This window comes from Brachyhypopomus gauderio, chromosome 4 (genome assembly GCF_052324685.1).
Source record: "Brachyhypopomus gauderio isolate BG-103 chromosome 4, BGAUD_0.2, whole genome shotgun sequence".
NCBI classification, from domain to species: Eukaryota; Metazoa; Chordata; class Actinopteri; order Gymnotiformes; family Hypopomidae; genus Brachyhypopomus; species Brachyhypopomus gauderio.
Genome location: NC_135214.1, coordinates 34,590,674 through 34,611,677, shown reverse-complemented (window position 1 = coordinate 34,611,677; position 21,004 = coordinate 34,590,674). Strand labels below are relative to the sequence as shown.

The 21,004-nt window shown below is 43.5% G+C and overlaps 1 protein-coding gene across 7 annotated transcripts in view; it reads right to left on the bottom strand.

Moving 5' to 3' along the window:
- Nucleotides 1-1,890: 1,890 nt before the first annotated feature.
- The window catches only part of csnk1g2b (casein kinase 1, gamma 2b), a 33,688-nt gene continuing 14,574 nt past the window's right edge, over nucleotides 1,891-21,004 (bottom strand). For 5 of the 7 annotated variants that reach the window (XM_077004255.1, XM_077004254.1, XM_077004253.1 and 2 more), the window contains 10 exons: nucleotides 14,440-14,509; nucleotides 9,218-9,366; nucleotides 8,150-8,384; nucleotides 7,769-7,854; nucleotides 7,239-7,323; nucleotides 6,954-7,102; nucleotides 6,523-6,603; nucleotides 4,647-4,727; nucleotides 3,787-3,893; nucleotides 1,891-3,462 (listed from right to left, as the gene is read on the bottom strand). In XM_077004255.1, the coding sequence (XP_076860370.1) occupies nucleotides 3,408-3,462; nucleotides 3,787-3,893; nucleotides 4,647-4,727; nucleotides 6,523-6,603; nucleotides 6,954-7,102; nucleotides 7,239-7,323; nucleotides 7,769-7,854; nucleotides 8,150-8,384; nucleotides 9,218-9,366; nucleotides 14,440-14,509 (1,098 nt within the window). In that variant the 3' untranslated portion in view covers nucleotides 1,891-3,407. The other 2 variants (XM_077004257.1, XM_077004258.1) reach the window with 2 other exon arrangements.

Genomic DNA, 21,004 nt, shown 5'->3' with positions numbered 1-21,004 from the left:
GCGCATAACACTCACATCACTCTCCCTTCACTACAACGGCACGATAATCCACGTCCATAAAAGACTTATCAGGAGTAAAACAAGAGAAAACACCAAACTGTGCGATGCAGCGTTTTTTCCTATATGGACTGGAACATTCTCTCCTTAACAGTTATTGGTGAATACAGGCTAGGGGACAACAGTTGAACAGATCAGATCCTTTTTGCAGCACTTACAACACTACTTGTACAGACGTTGTTACAACTTTGAAGTTGTGGCTTTGACTACTTGTAATTCAGATGGACCATGCAGTATGTGACCAGAACACGATCAGTCACAGTCTTGTGGCATGAAGATATGAAACATCTCCAAATCAGCACTCCTCCTATTAACAGGAAATTTTGCTTTAATCAGTCAGCCAAGTGAATGCACAATATGCTTCATGCAATGTGTTAAATTACCTGTTGCAGTGATTAAGAAACAGTTCCCCACCGTATTTGTTAAACAACGACTGCAGAGAGATCACTTTATGCCTCAGTCATCCATTCAGAGCAAATTCAGACAGCTTTTCCACATTATAGATTATACACTATATAATGAGTGTTTTTGTACGAGTGAAACATTTTTCAAGCACTGCTGACAGTACTGATTTGACCTATGAAGCTTTATAAGGCCTTTATAAATATGAATACCATACTTCGCATCTTAGGTCAGATTTAGATGGTAGATCTCCTGGAGCAGAGATAAGTGCTCCATCTCTGTCATGTCAGAGCACCAGCTCTATTTGAAGCACACAAATTTGATGAATTTTAAATAAGATAAAAAAAATCCTCTCCCAGTTACTTAAGGACAGCTCTAATGATAGATGCTCTCATACAGACTTCAGCATATTTAACAAGTTAAGACTCGGTGGTGAAATGTGTCTATGTAACAGATCTATCGTTCATTTGTCACCCCCCCCTCTCTTTTTTTGGGCAGAAAGTGTCCTTGATCTGTGACAATCAGAATCAGCCTTAATCTCTTCAATTCTAATTTTACACTACTTTACACTACTTTCCTAAGAAAGGAACAAGTAACAATAGAAAATTGAGTCGCCTGTAAAAACAGTAAAAAAAATAAAATAAAAACCTTCAGCATTGCATTTTTAACAAGGATTTAAGGAGCTGAATTTTCAGTTTTTTCAGTTTGGATTTTCAACTAAGAGGCACATGACCTGAAGGAAGCAAAATACCTTAAATGCATAGCCCAGCAGTCACTCAGCCAAAGGCACAACCACTACCACCAAATAATCAGCACACACGTCCCAGCGCAGGACCTCTACTGAATGACCCCTCTTTCCCTGACTTACAGCAGGGAATCCACAGAGCCAGAACTTCACCACTGACCTCTTGACATGAGCTGCAGGCTCTGATAAATGTTTGAGCTGGAAAACATAAGGCTGCCAAAGGTGATGACTCAAGTCACCATCTTTGGTTTGTTCATTTTTTAAAACAGCTTGTGGTATATAAAGTTGTTTTTGGCTTGTTTGTTTTTAAAGTACACTAGGCCATCTTCATTGCTCTAGATAAACACATTTACCATAATCAGCTTTCAAGCACTTTCACGTAGTTCAAACTATTTTACCTATTATAAGCGCACAAACTTTGATGCAACTGCCAGAATAATACATATACAAAAATGGCATGAATATCTGCATTGTGATAGAAAACTATAAAGAAAATGTCCCATAATATCTTTCACTTCCTGTTTTTAGCATTTCATGCTAAACTGCACAATGCAAATTCAACACTACAGCTATATCATGTGCATTCATGTTTTGTTTGTCTGTTTTTAAACAGCTGTATAGAGTATTTAAAAAAGACTAAACATTGTAAAAGTTTCATAACAGGACAAAATTGTCAAACACAAACGTGGAGCTTCTGTCCTCTACTTATGTTTGTTTTACACATACAGGGTTTTCCCACAACAGCAAAATACATAGTGGCAATATATCATATGTTCTGAGAATCAAGTATATGAAATATGATATATATGATGGTACTGTCAATCACAATTCAAATTCTTGGTATAATATAGCAAATGGTCACAATCTCCTACAGTACTATTCACGTTCAACCAAGGTAGGCTCAGCACCTGGGCTGTTTCGTCCGAGATAACCAATTTGTTATTTCCAATAGAATATTGATCTTGCACAAACTCAACACCATTAAACCCATTACAGGAGCACGATCATTTCATTCTCCATATTACTTGCATCGATAATGTATTAAGCGGTCACAAAACTCCAAGAGGTAGAGAGGCGTACGTTAAGGCATAAGCAAAAACAGAAAAGAGTCTTATCATAAAATTCCACTGCACCACACACTTGCTTTGACTTTGAACATTTTACTTGGAAAGGCACAAACTATGATTTCCTGGTAAATAATTCTGATGTGAAACATAAAAGAGCATGTTGCTTCTCTTTCTGCATTTAAAGTTCGGGCCTTGGACAGATCTATCGTTAGGACAGATCTATCGTTAGCGTGGGAATCGTCGTAGGGCAGTCACACCCCCACCCACCATGTTGCTCTGTCTTCTTTTCTGCCCCCAAAAGTGCAATTATAAACAGAGAGCTAAGAATCTGTTCATCTCTCCCTCCTCCACAGTACCTGAGAACAGCCACTGTGCTACAAAGTCCATGTGAACACAACAAAAACGGAAGAGGAGAAACAGAAGGATATAAAAAAAATTGTACAGTTCACCACAACATAAAATTTAAATGTTTGCTTTCAATCCAGGTATTTTGTTCTGAAACAATTCACCAATCATTAACAAAAGCAAAAAACAACCCCCCCCCCCCCCCCCCCAAAAAAAAAAATCAAAAAACAAAACAAAAAACCAAGAGACGAAACAAAACCAAAAATGCCTGGTTGAGATGAATCATCTTTGCTTCCCTGCTTTACAATTCTTGCCCTCCATTTTGAAACAAACAGAAACTACAGCTAAGAAAAACTCAATTTATCTGATCCATCAATGTACTGTCCTCGGATCAATGAACAACAAAATATTCTGCATGAATTCTAGAATACAATAACTGTTTCAAACAGCTTATTTTTTCAAAATGAGACCACGGGGTTCATTTATCATTATTGTTTTTATACAGAGTTCGGTATCATCCTTCTATGGTTGAGGTGATTTCTATACATACTTTGTGTACTTTTTTCTTACTTTAAAAGAAAAAGAGTCTGTTGTGTTGTCAACAACATATTCCTTTAACTCTCCAAGAGGAGCGTTGGTGCAGGACTTGAAGAGACAGGAGGGGACAGGGCTCAAAGATGGGAGAAGAGAAGATAGGAGAGAAGAAAAGGGAGGAGAAGAGAGAAGTGTATTTGCTTCCATTTAAAACTGGACAGTGATCAGAATGTTTCAAGTTCACTCCAGAGCACTCTTCACTTGGGTCTCTGGAGGGCTTTCCTCTTTCTCCGCTTGAAGAAACAGCAGCACCTGCAGCAAAGGGACCACAGTGAGACACGAGTTAAAATGGCATCACAGACATTCTAGCTCTCAGGAAATCTGAAGAAGACAATCCCATTATGGAGTGGTCTCTTCTACCACAGCCCGCAGATCAGATGTTGTGAGGTATGACATGCATGCACAGCTGAAATAGGGACAGTACCTAAACATGCATCCACTCATAAAAAAAAAATTATAAAAGTTGCCACTTTTGGGGTATACATCACCATGCATACTTCTGGAATACACAAAAACAAGGTACTGAAACAAGAATGAAATTTCAAGTGGCAATTTCAGTAGGGGGAGCTGCCTTACTTTGTGTCATCTGCCACCTCGACCTCAGTGGCAGCCGTGATTGGAGCATTAGAGTGTCCTGCAGTCGGGTCATCTGTGTTCAGCTCTCCGTTAGTCAAGCTCATTACCTGCACAGGTGCAAACGGTCAACTCTGTAAGATAGTGGTCCGTCTAAGAATACCAAGTGTGTTTAGGGATCATGTTAAAGCTGTTAAACATATCAATACCAGTATCAATTATCACAAGTCATCACATTTGTGCATTGCTGATGTACTTTAAAGACACTGATGTCCTGAAAAAGTCTGGGAAACTGTATTGTGATTATTATGTTATGTGATTATGACTGTTATGTGAATGTGTCTGCTGCTGTGTAAAAAAAAGCATGTAAATTCTACGGATGCAATGATAAAGACTGACACTAGGTGGCAGAAGGGTTTCACAAGTGTGCTCCCTTATCCAACAAATAAAACACCACTCTCTAAAATAACGCCACCAATAACAAAATAGAAACAAAAGAACTAGTATGAAATAAATAATTCTTATATTGCCATTATAGTCATCCTATCCCATCACACTACACTCATGTAAACAAACCCCATGCCACACTGTGCTGTCAGGTCTGTCTACACGTTGTTGATGCAGCTTGAAGCGTGAAGATTCAAGCAGGTGAGCTCAGAGTTGTAGGTCACACACACACACACACACACACACAGATGCACACACAAGCAGGTGAGCTCAGAGTTGTAGGTCAGTTATTGTGCAAAGACGGAGAGGAAGTCAGAATCAGTACATGCATGTGTGCACACCCACATACACGCACGCTCGCACGCATGCACGCACACTCACGTGTATACACATGCATTGCCATGCACAAGCAGTACCTGTACTGAGCCACCCAGCCTATCAGGTGTCATTTGCGATTCCAGCGTCTCCTTATTGGTCAGGGGAGAGGGCTGGGACAACTGAGAGAGCCCATTCAGCCATGCGCACGGTGGAGGGGTGTTACAGGGAGGGGGTGGGGGGAGTGAGTACACAAACAAACAAAAACAAACAAGGACAATAAACACATGTATGGAGGTGTTCGACATGCAGATGCAGGACAGATCATGTGAAGAGAGAAAGTGAAAATTAAAACAGGACTGGGAAACACAAATAACGCCACAAAAGCAAACACTGCCACAAACCATGCAGAAACGAGCACACCACTAGGAGACTCGCCCGGGGACGCTGGTTAGTGCTCATCGTGTGTTGACTCGCACCAAATAAAAACCACTATACAGACAACTAGACTAGGTTTATGTTTATTTGAACCTAATCAAAAATACAGAGCCGCCCTGAAGCCCTCAGAACGTACACTCAGAATCCAACACCCATGATCTCTAGACCAGGGGTCTCCAACACATCGCTCGCGAGCTACCAGTAGCTCGCCAAAGGGCCAATGAATTACATATAAATTTGTAAACCTAATTGGTCCCATCGAGAAATCTACTTAAATTGATGTCCAATCAAAATTCACAGTTGTCCCTCCCCTTCTAACACTAAATGATTATTCGCCAATTATACAACAGTTAGTTCACAATCCGACTGGTTGAGAAGTGTTCTAACCCTGCAGATATGTGTGATAACAGCGGTATTCTCGTTCTCTTTATCACTCCGCGGACGCGTTGTCAAGTAACGGCATGTACATATATTCACGATAACACACTCCCTCTCGTGTTCTATCGCTCAATTAACTGTCAATCAAAAAGTTAGGCTGCCGTCAATATTTAATAAACCAGGGGTCACCCACGTCATGAGTCGCCTGCGGGCTTGTTTTAAAAATAGCTCACTATAGTGCAATGCACCAAAGCGCTGCATCGTTTATGTTTTTGCTACTATTATAGATTGTCCGCGGTTGCTAGCGGTCTTCCCGCTTAGCAATTGACACTCGCACACGCAACATTCGTTCGCCACCCCGCGCCACTCCCCTGTCCTGGGGTGGCCCGTAGGACAACGTGGACAGTGGAATCTTTATGCAGGAACAGCAGGAAGGGGACGGCACACTGGGGAGGCTTGGGCAGGAGAGGAGAGGGCAGGAGAGGGGCAGGAGAGGGGCAGGAGAGGGGCAGGAGAGGGGCAGGAGAGGGGAGGAGCGGGCAGGAGAGGGCAGGAGAGGGGAGGAGAGGGGAGGAGAGGGGAGGAGGGGGGAGGAGAGGGGAGGAGGGGGGAGGAGAGGGGAGGAGGGGAGAGGAGGGGAGAGGAGAGGGGAGGAGAGGGGAGGAGAGGGCAGGAGAGGGGAGGAGAGGGGAGGAGAGGGGAGGAGAGGGGAGGAGAGGGGAGGAGAGGGGAGGAGAGGGGAGGAGAGGGCAGGAGAGGGCAGGAGAGGGCAGGAGAGGGGCAGGAGAGGGGAGGAGGGGGGAGGAGAGGGGAGGAGAGGAGAGGAGGGGAGAGGAGAGGGGAGGAGAGGGGAGGAGAGGGCAGGAGGGGAGAGGAGCGGGGAGGAGAGGGCAGGAGGGGAGAGGAGAGGGGAGGAGAGGGCAGGAGAGGGCAGGAGGGGAGAGGAGAGGGGAGGAGAGGGCAGGAGGGGAGAGGAGAGGGCAGGAGAGGGCAGGAGGGGAGAGGAGAGGGGAGGAGAGGGGAGGAGAGGGCAGGAGGGGAGAGGAGCGGGCAAGAGCGCATGGTGCAGCAGTGGAGGGACGTGAACAAAGGAGGGAGCGATGCTCTCCACAGCATGGTGGAAGAAGGCGGTTGAGCTGGCTGTGAGTGACAGGCACTCACCTGCGCTTTGGTCTGCTGCTGTGCTTTGTCCCGGCTGCTGGCCTGTGGAGTATCACTGGGGATGGGGCCAATGGGAGTGGGCTAGACACACACACACACACACACACACACACACACACACACACACACACACACACACACACACACACACACACACACACACACACACACACACACACACACACACACACACACACACACACACACACACACACACACACACACACACACACGATGCACATTATACCTTCTGAAAGATTACTTTCTGAGTTATGAAGAGGATTGTGAGAAGACTACACAGGAAGCGGTAGACGGGGGGGGGGGGGGGGGGGGGCTGATGAGGAGAGAGAGGATGGGAGTGGAGAGAGGGGGCGGGGCTAGTGGGCAGTAACAGCTGGATGTCAGCATGTGAGAGTGAAAGCAAAACTCACAAGTGGCTTGCCAACCCAGTCATATTCATAATCAAAGACGTAGCCGTTTCGGTCAAAGACATCAGTGAAGAGCTTCCTAAGGTAGTCGTAGTCAGGCTTCTCAAAGAAGTCCAGCCTCCGGACGTAGCGCAGGTAAGTATGTAACTCCTCTGCGTGACGGAGTGAGAGGACAGGAGGCAGGTTACTCACAACTCCTTCACTCAGTCAGGCACCACACAAAGAGAACAAAAGAATGAACCAAACCACTCGACTCCACTGTCTCCTAAAGCCCCGGCCCACACCAACCTGGGAAAGTCTCACAGAGCACTTCAATCGGCGTCGCCCGTTTGGTGTCTCCAATTTTCTGATAGCGCTCCTTGAGCGTGTCCGCCTGCAGGAGAGAACACGGGTGGGTAGATGGTCTCCTAGATAGCTTGGTAGGAGCACGTGGTCCACGTGGAGGGGGAACACAGTGGCCTCCAGTGCGCCTTAAGCTAACCAACCAGTCTACAAAGCTCTCGGACAACAGAACAGTGAGAAGCAGGACTGCTCTCTCTTTGAGGCAGTTTTCCTGCTTAAAGCGCTTTAACAGTGGGGAGAAAGCCACAGAAAATTAGGAAAACTGATGAAATTTGTTTTTTTTTCTCCAAAACACAGCAAATGCAACAAGAAATTGACATTCTAATTAGCAAATGGGAGAATATTGGATTAAGACTCAAGAGTCAAGAGAGAAGCACCATACAGCCTCCTAAAAGAATGGCCAGTGTCCAGTGCTGGGTGTGTGTGCTGCTGTGTGCAAGATCAACCAGACCATGAGGAGAAACTGGACACCCCACCTTAAGACCCTGCCATGGCAGACTCCCCCGCAGGAAGTACATGAACATATGTCCAAGTGCTTCCAGGTCATCTCTCCTGCTTTGCTCTGAGGGTCAGAAAGAAGAATTGCCATTCAGTGGCACCCAACCTTTCTTCTAAAGATCTACCGCTGGACAGTTTGCCACCAATCCAAGCCCAACATGCACACGTCCAGGATCTCACAGTGCTGGTGTTCATCTGCAGATTACATTCACTGGTGTTAAAACTGTACATGTTGGTGAGCAATTCTTCCTCCATTAGCTGGGGGAAAAAACCAGAGGTCTTGCCACTTGGAGCCATTCAGTGAAGCTGGTGGAGCCAGGTGGAGTGGGTGTGGGTGGGGAGAGACAGGTGGTGCTCACCTTTGCCCAGGTGTGTGTTGATGCTCATGTAGCGGGCGGTGCCGGTCAGGCTCTTGTGTTCCCGGTACGGGATGTGTTTTTTGGTCTCGGGGTCAATGTACTCCTTGGCGAGCCCAAAGTCAATAATGTGAATGGTGTGTTGCCTCTTGCTGCCAGGCCGGCCAACCAGGAAGTTCTCGGGCTTCACGTCTCGATATATTAAGCTCCGTGTGTGAACGTACTCCATGCGCGTTATCTGAGCAACAAGAAAGGGTGATGATGAGTGATCTCCAAACCTGCTGCTGAGGTGCACATGTGCATATTTTGCCATATTCTCCCTTCATTATTCTCCCTGGTGCAACTGTGCTGAGAGCTGATAGAGTAAAAACACAGAGTGAGGGTCCCTGTAGACACTTCCCTAGAACATTCTAGAACATCACCTCACAATTAGCATACTGTTCACATTTAGGCCCTGTCCACACAACACTGGAGATTTTTGTCTCCGTTTCAGCCTCCCATCCACACGAAAAATGGCGTTTTCGGTCACCGAAAATGGAGGTTTTTGAAAACGCCTTCCAAGGTGGAGACTTTTGAAAACTCCGGTCTCGGCGTATTCGTGTGGACGGGGAAAACGCATGTTTAGGAAAACTTTGACGTCACATAGTGAGTCTGCGCATGTCTTTTTTTTTGGTTACATTCGCTCAGCTTGTTCAGCATGGATACGCAGCTGATACGCAGCCGTGTGGACGGAGATATTTTTGAAAACGGAGACAAAAACCTCCGTTTTTAAAAATCTCCGGCGTCGTGTGGACGGGGCCTTAGATCACTGCTCATCTGCACCGGTTCCAGTGGTTCAGTTAAGTTATTTTTCTTACTCCAGTACACCTGGTTATACTCTAGAATAGCTTGATAACTGGCTAGTTGTATCAGATATGTAAAAATTAGAGAACCAACCCGGTTCAATGCAGGGCCACAGTAAATGCAAAACTGCAAGTGTTGAATACCGATTTAGGTCTGTGGCCTTTGCGCCAAAATCAAGTTGAAGAAGAGACACTTCTCCATTCTCAGGGGAGCACGCAGCACACTCACCAGCTGGATGGCAATCATGAGGACGGTCTTGAGGGAGAAGGTGCGGTCACACAGGTCAAACAGGTCCTCCAGACTGGGGCCCAGCAGCTCCAGCACCATGGCGTTGTATTTACCACATGGGCCAAAGTAGAACACCTGGGGAATCCCCTCTGAGGAGAAGTAGACACAGGGAGTCACAGCCTCACATCAGCACTGACCTCCAGGATTCAGTAACTTGTAAGGGTCATTTTGATACGAATTCAACTTTTTATTAAACTCTGGAATCAAATGATCACTACAGTCGCAATAGTGCTTATGAACAGGACTTTCTAATACTAAATGTGGCACACTAATAACATGACGGATTACTAATGAGATTAGCCTAATGTTAAACACTAATTACTTAATAATTACTTGTAATTACTTCAGATGTTTTTTGCAGCCTGTCAAGACGACTGCAGCGTACACTGCTCTTCTACATTATACATGTGAAGCGTACCAACTGGGACTGTTCTTGGCCTCGGTGTCCAGCAGGACGATCACAATATCGGTATCCAATAAAACCCCGCGGTAGCGTCATCGCTCCTAGTTCACACGCAAGAGAGTCTGACCTGTGGCTGCCTCCCCATACAGGAGGAGGGACTTTGAGGAACTGACCTCATCAGACCGGCGTCATTCCCATCAGCACTTTAACCTACTGGACACACTTTGTACTAGCAGCTGTGACGGATGTAGATGCAGAAACAGAACAACCAGAAAACGGACTCATCAAAGCCCTTAATTGGAAACTGTACTTTACACACTCGGCTGACGGTAGGCTACTACTACGTCACACTGCAGTCACAACACTCCCCCTGAGCAGACAACCTGGGGGATGGCTCTGTCTTTAAGAGTCCTGCCGACTTCAAAACACCAACCAGCACAGCAGAATCATTATAAATTATAAACTAGCCACAGACTACTGCAACTTGTAGCACAAGTACTCATACAAAACAGAATTAAATCAGTCTAGAGAATCAGGATTCTTTAATGAATTGAAATTTTGTAGGCGCTCTCCTTTATGGAGTCTTTGATGGATAACCTATGCTCAAAGCCTACAGTGCACAGCGAGAGCAGTTAGGTGCAGAACTTTACAGTGAGGGGGAGAGTCAGTCACACACAGACACATCACAGAAGCAGCACAGCACCCGAGGGAGCAGGAGACGAACTGGGACGTGGCCAGAATGAAAGATTGAGCACAGTGTGAGAGCCAGTACCAGCCCTGGTGAGCACACAGGAGGCAGCAGCTCCATCGCCTCAGCCCTGCTGTGGCTCAGATGAACAGAGAGGATAACCGGCCCCAATGCAGCTGTGCAAAGCCCCTTGTGCCCCTCAACAACACCCCAGACGTGCACGCTGTAGGAACCAAGACACAGGTGCACGTACTTTAATAACAGACACTGGGCCGCTGAAAAGTGTGTGGTTGATCTAGGAGCAAATAAAACGCAGGGACTGGAAAGAGAAGCAGTCACGCAGACACAAAAACAGAGTGAGGCAGTAGCTTGTGACTTGTGTGGGCAAGTTAGACTAATTTCTCCATCTTTTTTGAGTGGAAAAAGGGGGGTGGAGTGAGGGCTGGATGTGATGAATGTAACTGATGTTCATCAAGCTTAAACTGTAATGACAACATAGTAAATATAGCAGGTTTCTTGCCATTGCGGCTCTTAAACCCCCATAGTGGAAGTCTCCATGGGGCCCCTCCTGGAGGTCTTCGAGTGAGGTACCAGGGATCGGTCTCGCAGAGAGGAGGTTGGGACTGAAGCTACGGGCCGGGACCAAAAACACGGGGCCCCTTCACTATAAACACGGGGCCCTTCACTAAACACACGGGGCCCGTCCTGTTCATGCCCTCTAGCAGGATCAGTAGACACCAGGATAGGACTAACGCTCCATCAGTCACGTTTCACTCAGAAGAGCTGAGGTTTCCACCTCCTCCCACACCCCCCGCCAGCATCACACACACACACACACACACACACACACACACACCCACACACCCACCCACCCACCCACCCACGGATCAGCAGGTTCACAGAGTTCAGAATACATTGCTAAATAAAGTGACTTACTAAACAAAAGAGCAGTAAAAACTAAATAACTGCATATTAAAACATGATCAAGTGGAAGAACAGCAGTAAGAGTCCAATTATAAAAGAAACGTCATCTAATAACACTTGGGGAAAAGCCTTTTATTTGTATTCATTGTAAAATGATTGACATTTTGCCATTTGCAGAGAATTTGCCAACCGGGGTTCAGAGTTACTGGTACCAGTTGGGTTGGGCAGCGCATTTAGAATAATTTAAGGTTCAGTATGTGCAGAAAACCTCCGTCTCTCAATCATGTCCAAGAGAAAGAACTAAACATTACAAACAAACATCACGGTTTCATGTTCAATGTAATGGCAGCAAGGAGAAACACTGACGTGATTCACCACATCAGGACACCCTGAAATTAGCACACAGGCTCTAAGGTGAACATGACGAGGAAGCTGAGAAATATAACTGATGTTTATCAAGCCAGAGAATTACTAGCATCTTCTCCATTCACCCACAGCTTAAAACTGTATTTAAACAATAAACTAACAGTGCCCCCCCCAATGGATAAAGCTTTCCATTGAAGTGACACTGAAGTGGATATTCGATAATGACAACCCCGCTGTGTCTATAAATACTGCAGGCCAGCCAGCCAGTCTCTCTCTCTCTCTCTCTCCCTCCCTCCCTCTCTCTCTCTCTCCGAGAGCTTCCACTCTGGCACCAGAGGGCTGGTGCTCTCTCTAACTCAGGAGACATTCAGCCTGCGAATGAGATCTCTGTACTGCAGCCCACCCGCTGCTAAGAAGGGGATGTGTGTCAAAGCGCTCGGGTGCTTCTTGATTGTGGGGCCTGTGTGTGTGTGTGTGTGTGTGTGTGTGTGTGTGTGTGTGTGTGTGTGTGTGTGTGTGTGTGTGTGTGAATGCCTGAACATCACCCTCCAGCCCACTGATCAAATGTCTGGGAGTAGTGGGGCTTTGACCCTGCTGATTAGGCTTTTCCTTTACAGGCTCAGACAGATGAACGATCAGATCCCAGCACTCCACCATGTCCTGTCCGTACAGCTGTCCAGCTCCCTGTCCTGACACACAGCACTGAGAACAACCCCCCCATACTCTCACTCAGAGAGCACACATTACTCATAATTAGGGTTGCAACGGTATGAGATTTTCACGGTATGATAACTGTCTCAGAAAATACCGCGGTATCACAGTTATCACGGTATCACAGTTTGTTACATATATTATTAAGAGATACACTGACCCTTATAGAAATTACAACAAAAGATTTTTTTTGTTCAATTAACTATTGTATACAAAATGTTTCCTTAAAAAAATAAGCTGTACACCTGTTTATATAAATACTGCAAAATTAGAGAAACCTAAATCATGGATTTCAGTACAATTATTTAAGTTAAAATTATTTAATATCTGATAAACTGAGCCTGGGTCAGTGTCTGATCAACAAATGTTGTAACCGGTCGTTTTACTGCCAAGTTAAAGTTTACATTCAAGTTGCAATATAACGTAATACAGGAGAACTGTTCAGTCAGATAGCTATTTGTTGTGAAACCAAGTAGTTAAAATTTCAAACATTTTCAAGTTTTTTAGCCTAAATTCCAGCACTTTTCAAACCTGAAACACAAAGCAACATAAAAATTCGTCAGGTAAATGTTCATTCCCCTGTTTTTGAGGGGTGTTTCTGTATACTACCAAATCGTTCATCGTTTCGGACAACACAGCAAATAATCTGATGCGGAAAGTATAAACGCTTCCGCCGTTCTCGGAGGTTCGCGCTATGGTCACTCGCGAAAGTATAATCCTAGCTTTTTAAAATCTTTGCTTTCACTGGATGTGAAAGACGCCATTAATTTACATGCGTTCATTTTAAAATTCTGACGTGCCTGTCATATGTTAAAACCAGACTCAGTGTGAAAGCCTTAAAATATAAATCTCTATTGTGAGGATCAGAAATAAATCCTCTCTTTCTGCAGTATCTGGATCAACAAATACGAGCCTCTTGTAATTCCAGGAAGAAACATGAGAACGTGAAGACTGGGCGTTTAAACAACTATTAAATAATGTGATGAAAAAGCGAATTATTTCGAATCATTACGAGTATATGTATAAATATTTCACTTAAGTTTAACGTGCTGGGAAATATTGAAATGGACCTTGAAAGTGACGTACAAGTGCTTTAATTCCACCTTGTAAAGGTATATGAATCCTGCAAACAAGACTTTGTTCATTGCGCTGAGGCGCGGCGCGCACAAAGTTACAAAATTCGAGAGGTGCACGACCTCGCGAATTGACAGCGCGCGAGGCTCTCGCGCAGGGGCAGAGCCACCGCGATTACATAATTTTCGCTGCTGATTTTAGTTTAGCCTTTTTTGTTAAAAAATTTGTTAAGTCTGATGCACTTTCTGCTATTCTCACCGCTGCGTGCGGAGTAGCTGAACCGGAGCGGATTTGCGCATGCGCGGGTGAGTTTCTCCGCTGGCTTGCCTTTTGCCGGTAATAAGAAAACGCACACGGTATCATAACTGTGCATTTTCATACCGTGGTATACCGTGAAACCGGTTACCGCTGCAACCCTACTCATAATGTTACTCAAACTCTCACTCAGATAGCACACGTCACCCATACTCTCACTCAGATAGCACACGTCACCCATACTCTCACTCAGATAGCACACGTCACCCATACTCTCACTCAGATAGCACACGTCACCCATACTCTCACTCAGAGAGCACACGTTACTCAGGCTGAGATAATCACATACACGCTATGAAAATTACTGTGCAGCAAGCCAGAGGCCAGAGCTGTAGGACTCATGACGTTCAGACTATAAACACAAGAATAATGCAGCAAAGAATGAACCAGTAAAACGTCAAGTGTAATCAGCCCCTCCAAGTACATTTCAATATCCAGAGTTTTCAATCGACAGTGTGTGTGTGTTGCACTCTGCTCCATGAACCAGTCCTCCAGCGTCTGCCGTCAGAGAGGTACCGTTACCACAGGAAAACCCCTGCAGCGTACCGCCCACATGGTTCTCACAGCGCACAGGTCCACCACACACCACACACAGGAGTTGGAACAAGATTTTGGAGGCACAATGATTTTCTATAGAAGCAAATAAAGAAAGAACCAATGAAGTGGAACTGTTACACTTACCAGAGTTTCCCAGCTGTTTGTAGAATCTGTACTCCAAGTGAAGTTGTGGTGCTCTGGACTTAATTGGCTCCTTAAAGAAAACACAGACAAACATTAAGAGGGATGTAGGAGAAAAGAAACAGCAGCTGCCTTAACTAATTCAAATAAACCATGAGCCTCGGCTCTGAGCATGACATAAATATAAAAACACACTCTTGAATGGCTTCAGTGTGTGGGGGAGTATTTTAAAGGCTTCTAGAGGCTAGCAGTGTGACGCAGAGATTATGGTCTGTACAAACTGCATCACCTGGCCCACCAATCTTATTCACTGAGCCATCCTGCAGTGTTAAGAAATTCACAGTATCTTGGGGCAACACGCCACTGTTAAGAGAAACCAAGCACCAATGTGTTATAACTAGTGGTGGGCCGTTAACGGCAGTCGTTAATTTGATACTCTTATCGGGCGATATAAAAATTATCGCCGTTAATCTATTCTTAAAGTTGGGTTGGGAACTGGGTCAAAATGGGTAAGCAAACTATGATGACTTTTAACTTCATAGTTTAGCTCGGCTGTATTCCTAACCAAATTGCACAGTAGGGGCGAGAACGAGTTTTTAAACCTGTGAATTACAAATCGGACGTGCTTTTACATGGATGCAGCCACGAAGTCGCCAGGTTTGCTTCATGGAAAATTCATTTTTAGGAACGTAAAGCGTTACCGGAGCAGAGCTCGGAGCGTTCATTTTCTGCATGGTCCTAGCGCTAGATTCGTCGCTATTTAAATATTTCTTTTTAACCGTTAAAACTGCAGAGGACCAAAACTGACTTTTGAAAATTACATCTGTGAGGTTAAATGTACTAAATGTTGGCTTACATTTCAAATATCATGTTTAGCTGAATAAACATGTTATTTAATGTACAGTATGTAGGCTTACAAATTCATGTTTAACTGAATAAACCGTTGAACACGAGTAGCCTACATTTTATTGAGCATGTTTTTTTTTCTTCAAGTATCAAAGTAGAACAGCTTCCTCAAGCAGTCATTGATGCATTTTGGAAACAGGAGATGAGCCCCTGGTCTAATGCACCCTCTGTATTAAGAAACCCTATCTCAAAAACTGACTTTTAGTAATTACTTGGGTAGCACGCATATGAGACACTTTAATATAGATTAATCTAGATTAATTTCAAGATTTCAGTGAGATTAATCTAGATTAAAAAAATTAATCTAGGCCCACCCCTAGTTATAACACACAAAGTTGTTATAACAACCATAACACAAACAACATGTATTACATTGTTCACACATAAAAAAAAGATGTTAATACAGAAACAAAAAAATGTCTTTAAACAAGCAGCTAGATCATTTTCACATTAGTATTAGATAGGCTTGTCACGATACTAAGAATTACAACTTCGATACAATACTTAAAAAAATATTGAAATTCGATACCATTTTCGATACCAAAGTCAGATACGGTGCTAATTTCCTTTTTAAAGCCTTTTTATTTTTTTTATAAACAAACAAATGAATGTTGCTTTGTGTTTGAAAATGCTTGAAATTGTAACTTCATTTCACAACAAATATCTGTCTGACTGAACAGTTATTTTGTATTAAGTTAACAAATACGAGCATCTTGTAATTCCAGGATGAAACATGAGAGAACGTGAAGACGTTACGATTGTGCGTTTTGAAAATAAACAACCATTAAATAATGTGATAAAAAAGCGAATAATTTCAAGTATATGTATAAATATTTAACTTATCTCAACAAACATGCGACGTCAGAAAGACGTTAAAATCAAGTCTGTATCACGTTGGTCAGTCCAGACCCATTTTTGCATGTCTGGTGGACGTTCAAAACTGGTTCAAAATCTGACAGTGTGACTAGGACCTTAACCTTTTAACTTAACATGAACGTCTATGACGAGTTTTCTATCTGAACGTCTGACTAGGACCTTTATTGGATGTCAGGACATGCAAAAACTGCAACTGAACGGCAGTAATAGACGTTTAAAAAAGACGTCGCTAAAACTTTCATTCTGGCTTTTCAGTGGACGTCTTTTGAACGTCTGACAAGTATCTTTGCTCGTGCTGGGAAATATTGAAATTGACCTTTAAAGTGACATACAAGTGTTTGAATTCCACAAGGTGTATGAACCCTGCAAACATGACTTTGTTCATCGCGCTGAAGCGCGGCGCACGCGAGGTCGTGCACCTCTCGAATTTTGTAACTTCGCGCGCGCCGCAATGAACAAAGTCATGTTTGCAGGGTTCAATTCAAGCGCTTGTACCAATATTTCCCAGCACGTTAAACTTAATTAAGTTAAATATTTATACATATACTCGAAATGATTCGAAATATTGCGCTTTTAATCACATTATTTAATGGTTGTTTATTTTCAAAACGCCCAATCTTACGTCTTCACGTTCTCTCATGTTTCATCCTGGAATTACAAGAGGCTCGTATTTGTTAATGTAATACAAGAAAACTGTTCAGTCAGACAGATATTTGTTGTGAAACGAAGTAGTTACAATTTCAACATTTTCAAGTACTTTAGCCTAAATTGCAGCACTTTTCAAACCTGAAACACACTGAAACACAAAGCAGCATTAAAATTCGTCAGGTAAGTGTTCATTCCCCTGTTTTGAGGGGTGTTTCTTTTAAACTACCACATATAGTTTCGGACAACACTGCAAAGCGGAAAGTATAAAGCCTCCACCACTCGCGGAGGTTCGCGCGAGGTGCGCGCGGAGTCGAGCGCTATGGTCACTCAACCAGGCTTTAGCGCCCTTCGTTGAAATGTTCCAAAAGCACCACTTGCAAACGGGCTTGTTCATGTCCTTCGGTTTTCCACCTGTATCTGCTTCGAATCCAACAGCACTGCGTTTGCTTTAGCTGCCATATTAGCATTACAAACTGTCCTGTGCATTACGACAGCTTGGGTCGGTCAAACGAAAGCGCATTTTATGTAAAAAGAATCAATACTTAAGGGAAACGAGTATTGTACCGTTTCAGAATGTTCAGTATCGATACGTATCGATATATCGATTTTTTTGACAACACTAGCATCAGACAGCCACTAGAAGTGGATGAACATTCAGAATCAGTGAGACGTTGGCCTGTCACATTTTACACATTTTACTAACCAGTACTGACTTTTACATTCCAATACAGATAGCCTAACAAAACAGAATGTCTAATATTTAAATCACTTTGCAAGAAAAGATAAAGAATGACATTTTCATCCTAATGATTTGATGAAATCTGTGGAGTTACTGTCAAACACAAATATTGAAGAAAGGTGAGGGAATGCTGGGAAAGCTCTGAATGGTCACTGGTGTGTGTGAAGAACGCACTGAGCAGAGCGGCTATCAGCCCTGTGGGGTCTCAGGAGAAACTGGCCGTCCGGCAGTAACGAGTCATCCTGCTAGAAACACAGACAGCAGCCTGCAGAAGAGCTCAGACTGTCTGCAAGCTCTCAAGGAAACCTGAGCTCCAGCCAACGGTTCCCAGGCCTAATGACCATCACTGAAGATTTGCTCTCCCCCCAGGGACACGACTGAGGCAAATCAAAGGGAAGAGTTTTGTGTCAGGGTGATGAGCTGGAGTCAGGCGTGCTGGAGCAGGAAAAGCCCACATGGTTGGGGTGTCCAGCACTGGGGAGGAAGTGCTAATCATGCTGGATAGGAGACGCTACAGATGCCACAGCAAAGACCCTGAGACTGCACTGGAAATATAAATACATATCATTAGGTTTCCAAATATAAATAATTAAGAAAAACAGATGGCTTAAAAATGAGCCATTACTATGTGTTCTAAAATACTTACTGTGAAAGTGCATGAGGTTATGGTGGTTTTATGGGTCAAAAATAAGAACAAAATGTAGTTGTGAAAGTATCCAGACTTGTGTTGTCAAAATTTTTTTTTTTAAATTAATCGATATATCAATACGTATCGATACTGAACATTCTGAAATGGTACAATACTCGTTTCTCTTAAGTATCGATTCTTTTTACATAAAATGCCCTTTCGTTTGACCCACCCAAGCTGTCGTAATGCACAGGACAGTTTGTAATGCTACAATGGCAGCTAAAGCAAACACAGTGCTGTTGGATTCGAAGCAGATACAGATAGAAAACCGAAGGACATGGACAAGCCAGTTTGCAAGCGGTGCTTTTGGAACATTTCAACGAAGGGCGCTAAAGCCTGGTTGAGTGACCATAGCGCTCGACTCCGCCCACCTCGCGCGAACCTCCACGAGCGGTGGAGGCGTTTATACTTTCCGCTTTGCAGTGTTGTCCGAAACTATGTGGTAGTATAAAAGAAACACCCCTCAACAACAGGGGAATGAACAATTACCTGACAAATTTTAATGCTGCTTTGGTGTTTCAGGTTTGAAAAGTGCTGCAATTTAGGCTAAAGTACTTAAAAATGTTGAAATTGTATTGTAAATGAATTGTTCATTTTCAAAACGCCCAATCTTAACGTCTTCACGTTTTCTCATGTTTCGTCCTGGAATTACAAGAGGCTCGTATTTGTTAACGTAATACAAGAGAACTGTTCAGTCAGACAGCTATTTGTTGTGAAATGAAGTTACAATTTCAAGCATTTTCAAACACAAAGCAACATTTATTTGTTTCTTTATAAAAAAAATAAAAAGGCTTTAAAACGGAAATCACTATCTTACTTTGGTATCGAAAATGGTATCAAATTTCAATATTTTTTAAAGTATCGTATCGAAGTTGTTATTCTTAGTATCGTGACAAGCCTAATCCAGACTATGATCGCCTATAATGTAGTTCCCCATTCCAACATTAAAGCTGAGGGGATGTGTACACACGTACGCACACACACACACACACACACACACACACACACACACACACACACACACACAAAGCTCATAACAAGAAGGGAACTGGTCTTGTGACCGGAGGGTCGTGGGTTCGATTCCCAGACAGGCCATAACTGAGGTGCCCTTGAGCAAGGCACCTAACCCCAACTGCTCCCCGGGCGCCGGGCTAGGGCTGCCCACCGCTCTGGGCACGTGTGATCCACAGCCCCCTATTAACCACTAGTGTGTGTGTGTGAGTTCTGACTGCACAGATAGGTTAAAAGCGGAGGACAAATTTCGATTGGGGTGTAAAAATCACAATTGACAAAATATGGCACATTTCAAGAAAAGCATAAGAAGAAACACAAGGGTTCAGTCATTCAAGAATCTGACCCTAACCTAATCCGCTACTGAACATTTAAGTCAAGCATAACCCAACTGCAAACATTAACCTTAGCACCTTACAAGCCTGTAATGTAAGAACACAACCAAACACCAACACGCATTACTAAACTTTGAACATACAGAAGAAAGCAGCTAGAAAACTCAAAAGTACTTCTTCTAACCCTAGCATTTCAGGGCTTCGTCAGAGTGAAAATGAATCCAGCATCATTTAAACATTCAATGAAAAGCATTCATTAAAAAAAAATAAAAAAAAAAACAAAAAAAAAAAAAAAAAAAACATCCACTCACATAGCTGCAACACCCCAAATCTAATACGTGCTACCAAATAAAAAACTAAAATAAAGACAATTAGGACTGCAGCCAAAAGGACGACCTCATACAAGTGTCTGCTTGCACATGCTAGTTTGTTCTAATGGACACACTCAAAGTGCAGTAGACACTTGAGCTCGCCGGTGCCTGGAAGACCAAGCACACAAAGCACAACACCGTATTGCACACCCAAAATCTGCAACAAACTGATCCCAGAACAGTCCAGCGCTAGCCACGTTTCTAGCAGTATACCTCCAAACTATTTCATACAATTTTATGGACTCACTTAGCTTAAATTAGGCTTTGTAGCTGGGTGATATTCAAAATGTTAATTAATATCAAGCTTTCATTTATTGTAACGTTTGAACTGTTTTAGGATGTGTTCAGGCTTCAGAGCACTGGTTTGAAACCGTTAGTGCGGTTTAAAGCAGCAGGTGAGAACAGTAACATTTTAACCCCGGACATGTATTAAATAAGCAGAGCTGGGCGATCTAGGGCAGCGTAAAAAACAACCTCTCGTACAGTTCATTCGAAGCATGAACACAGAATGCACCAAAGGCACCAAATAGCAGACATAATGTCGCTAAACATGGAGGACTTCCAGACACTGTTTTGGGTTCTTCAGATATCTTACCAGCTGTTCGCAAGTTCTCAAATGGCAAAAACAACTCCTGACGCACAAGCCCCACAAACACGTTTAGTCCTGCGTTCAGCATCCTTCTGAACGTTCAACAGGTATTATTGCAGAATACATAAACTGTTGTGACAGTATCCATATGGTTAGTTTTCCCTTTTGTGTACATCTTATGGTTCAGTGTGTATGCCAAGCCAACTATGACTAAAATACAACAAATGCATCATTTTCTGCTTTGGACTACAAATATAAACACACCCTTAAGCATTTTACAACTTTGATGACTCATTTGAAGAAGTGTGTGGAATGCAAAAGGTTTCATTAGGAAAAACTACTTTCTCTTTTGCAGGCAGCATCAAATTAGGCTAAGTCCCTTTTTACAGAACAATCTGATTTCAT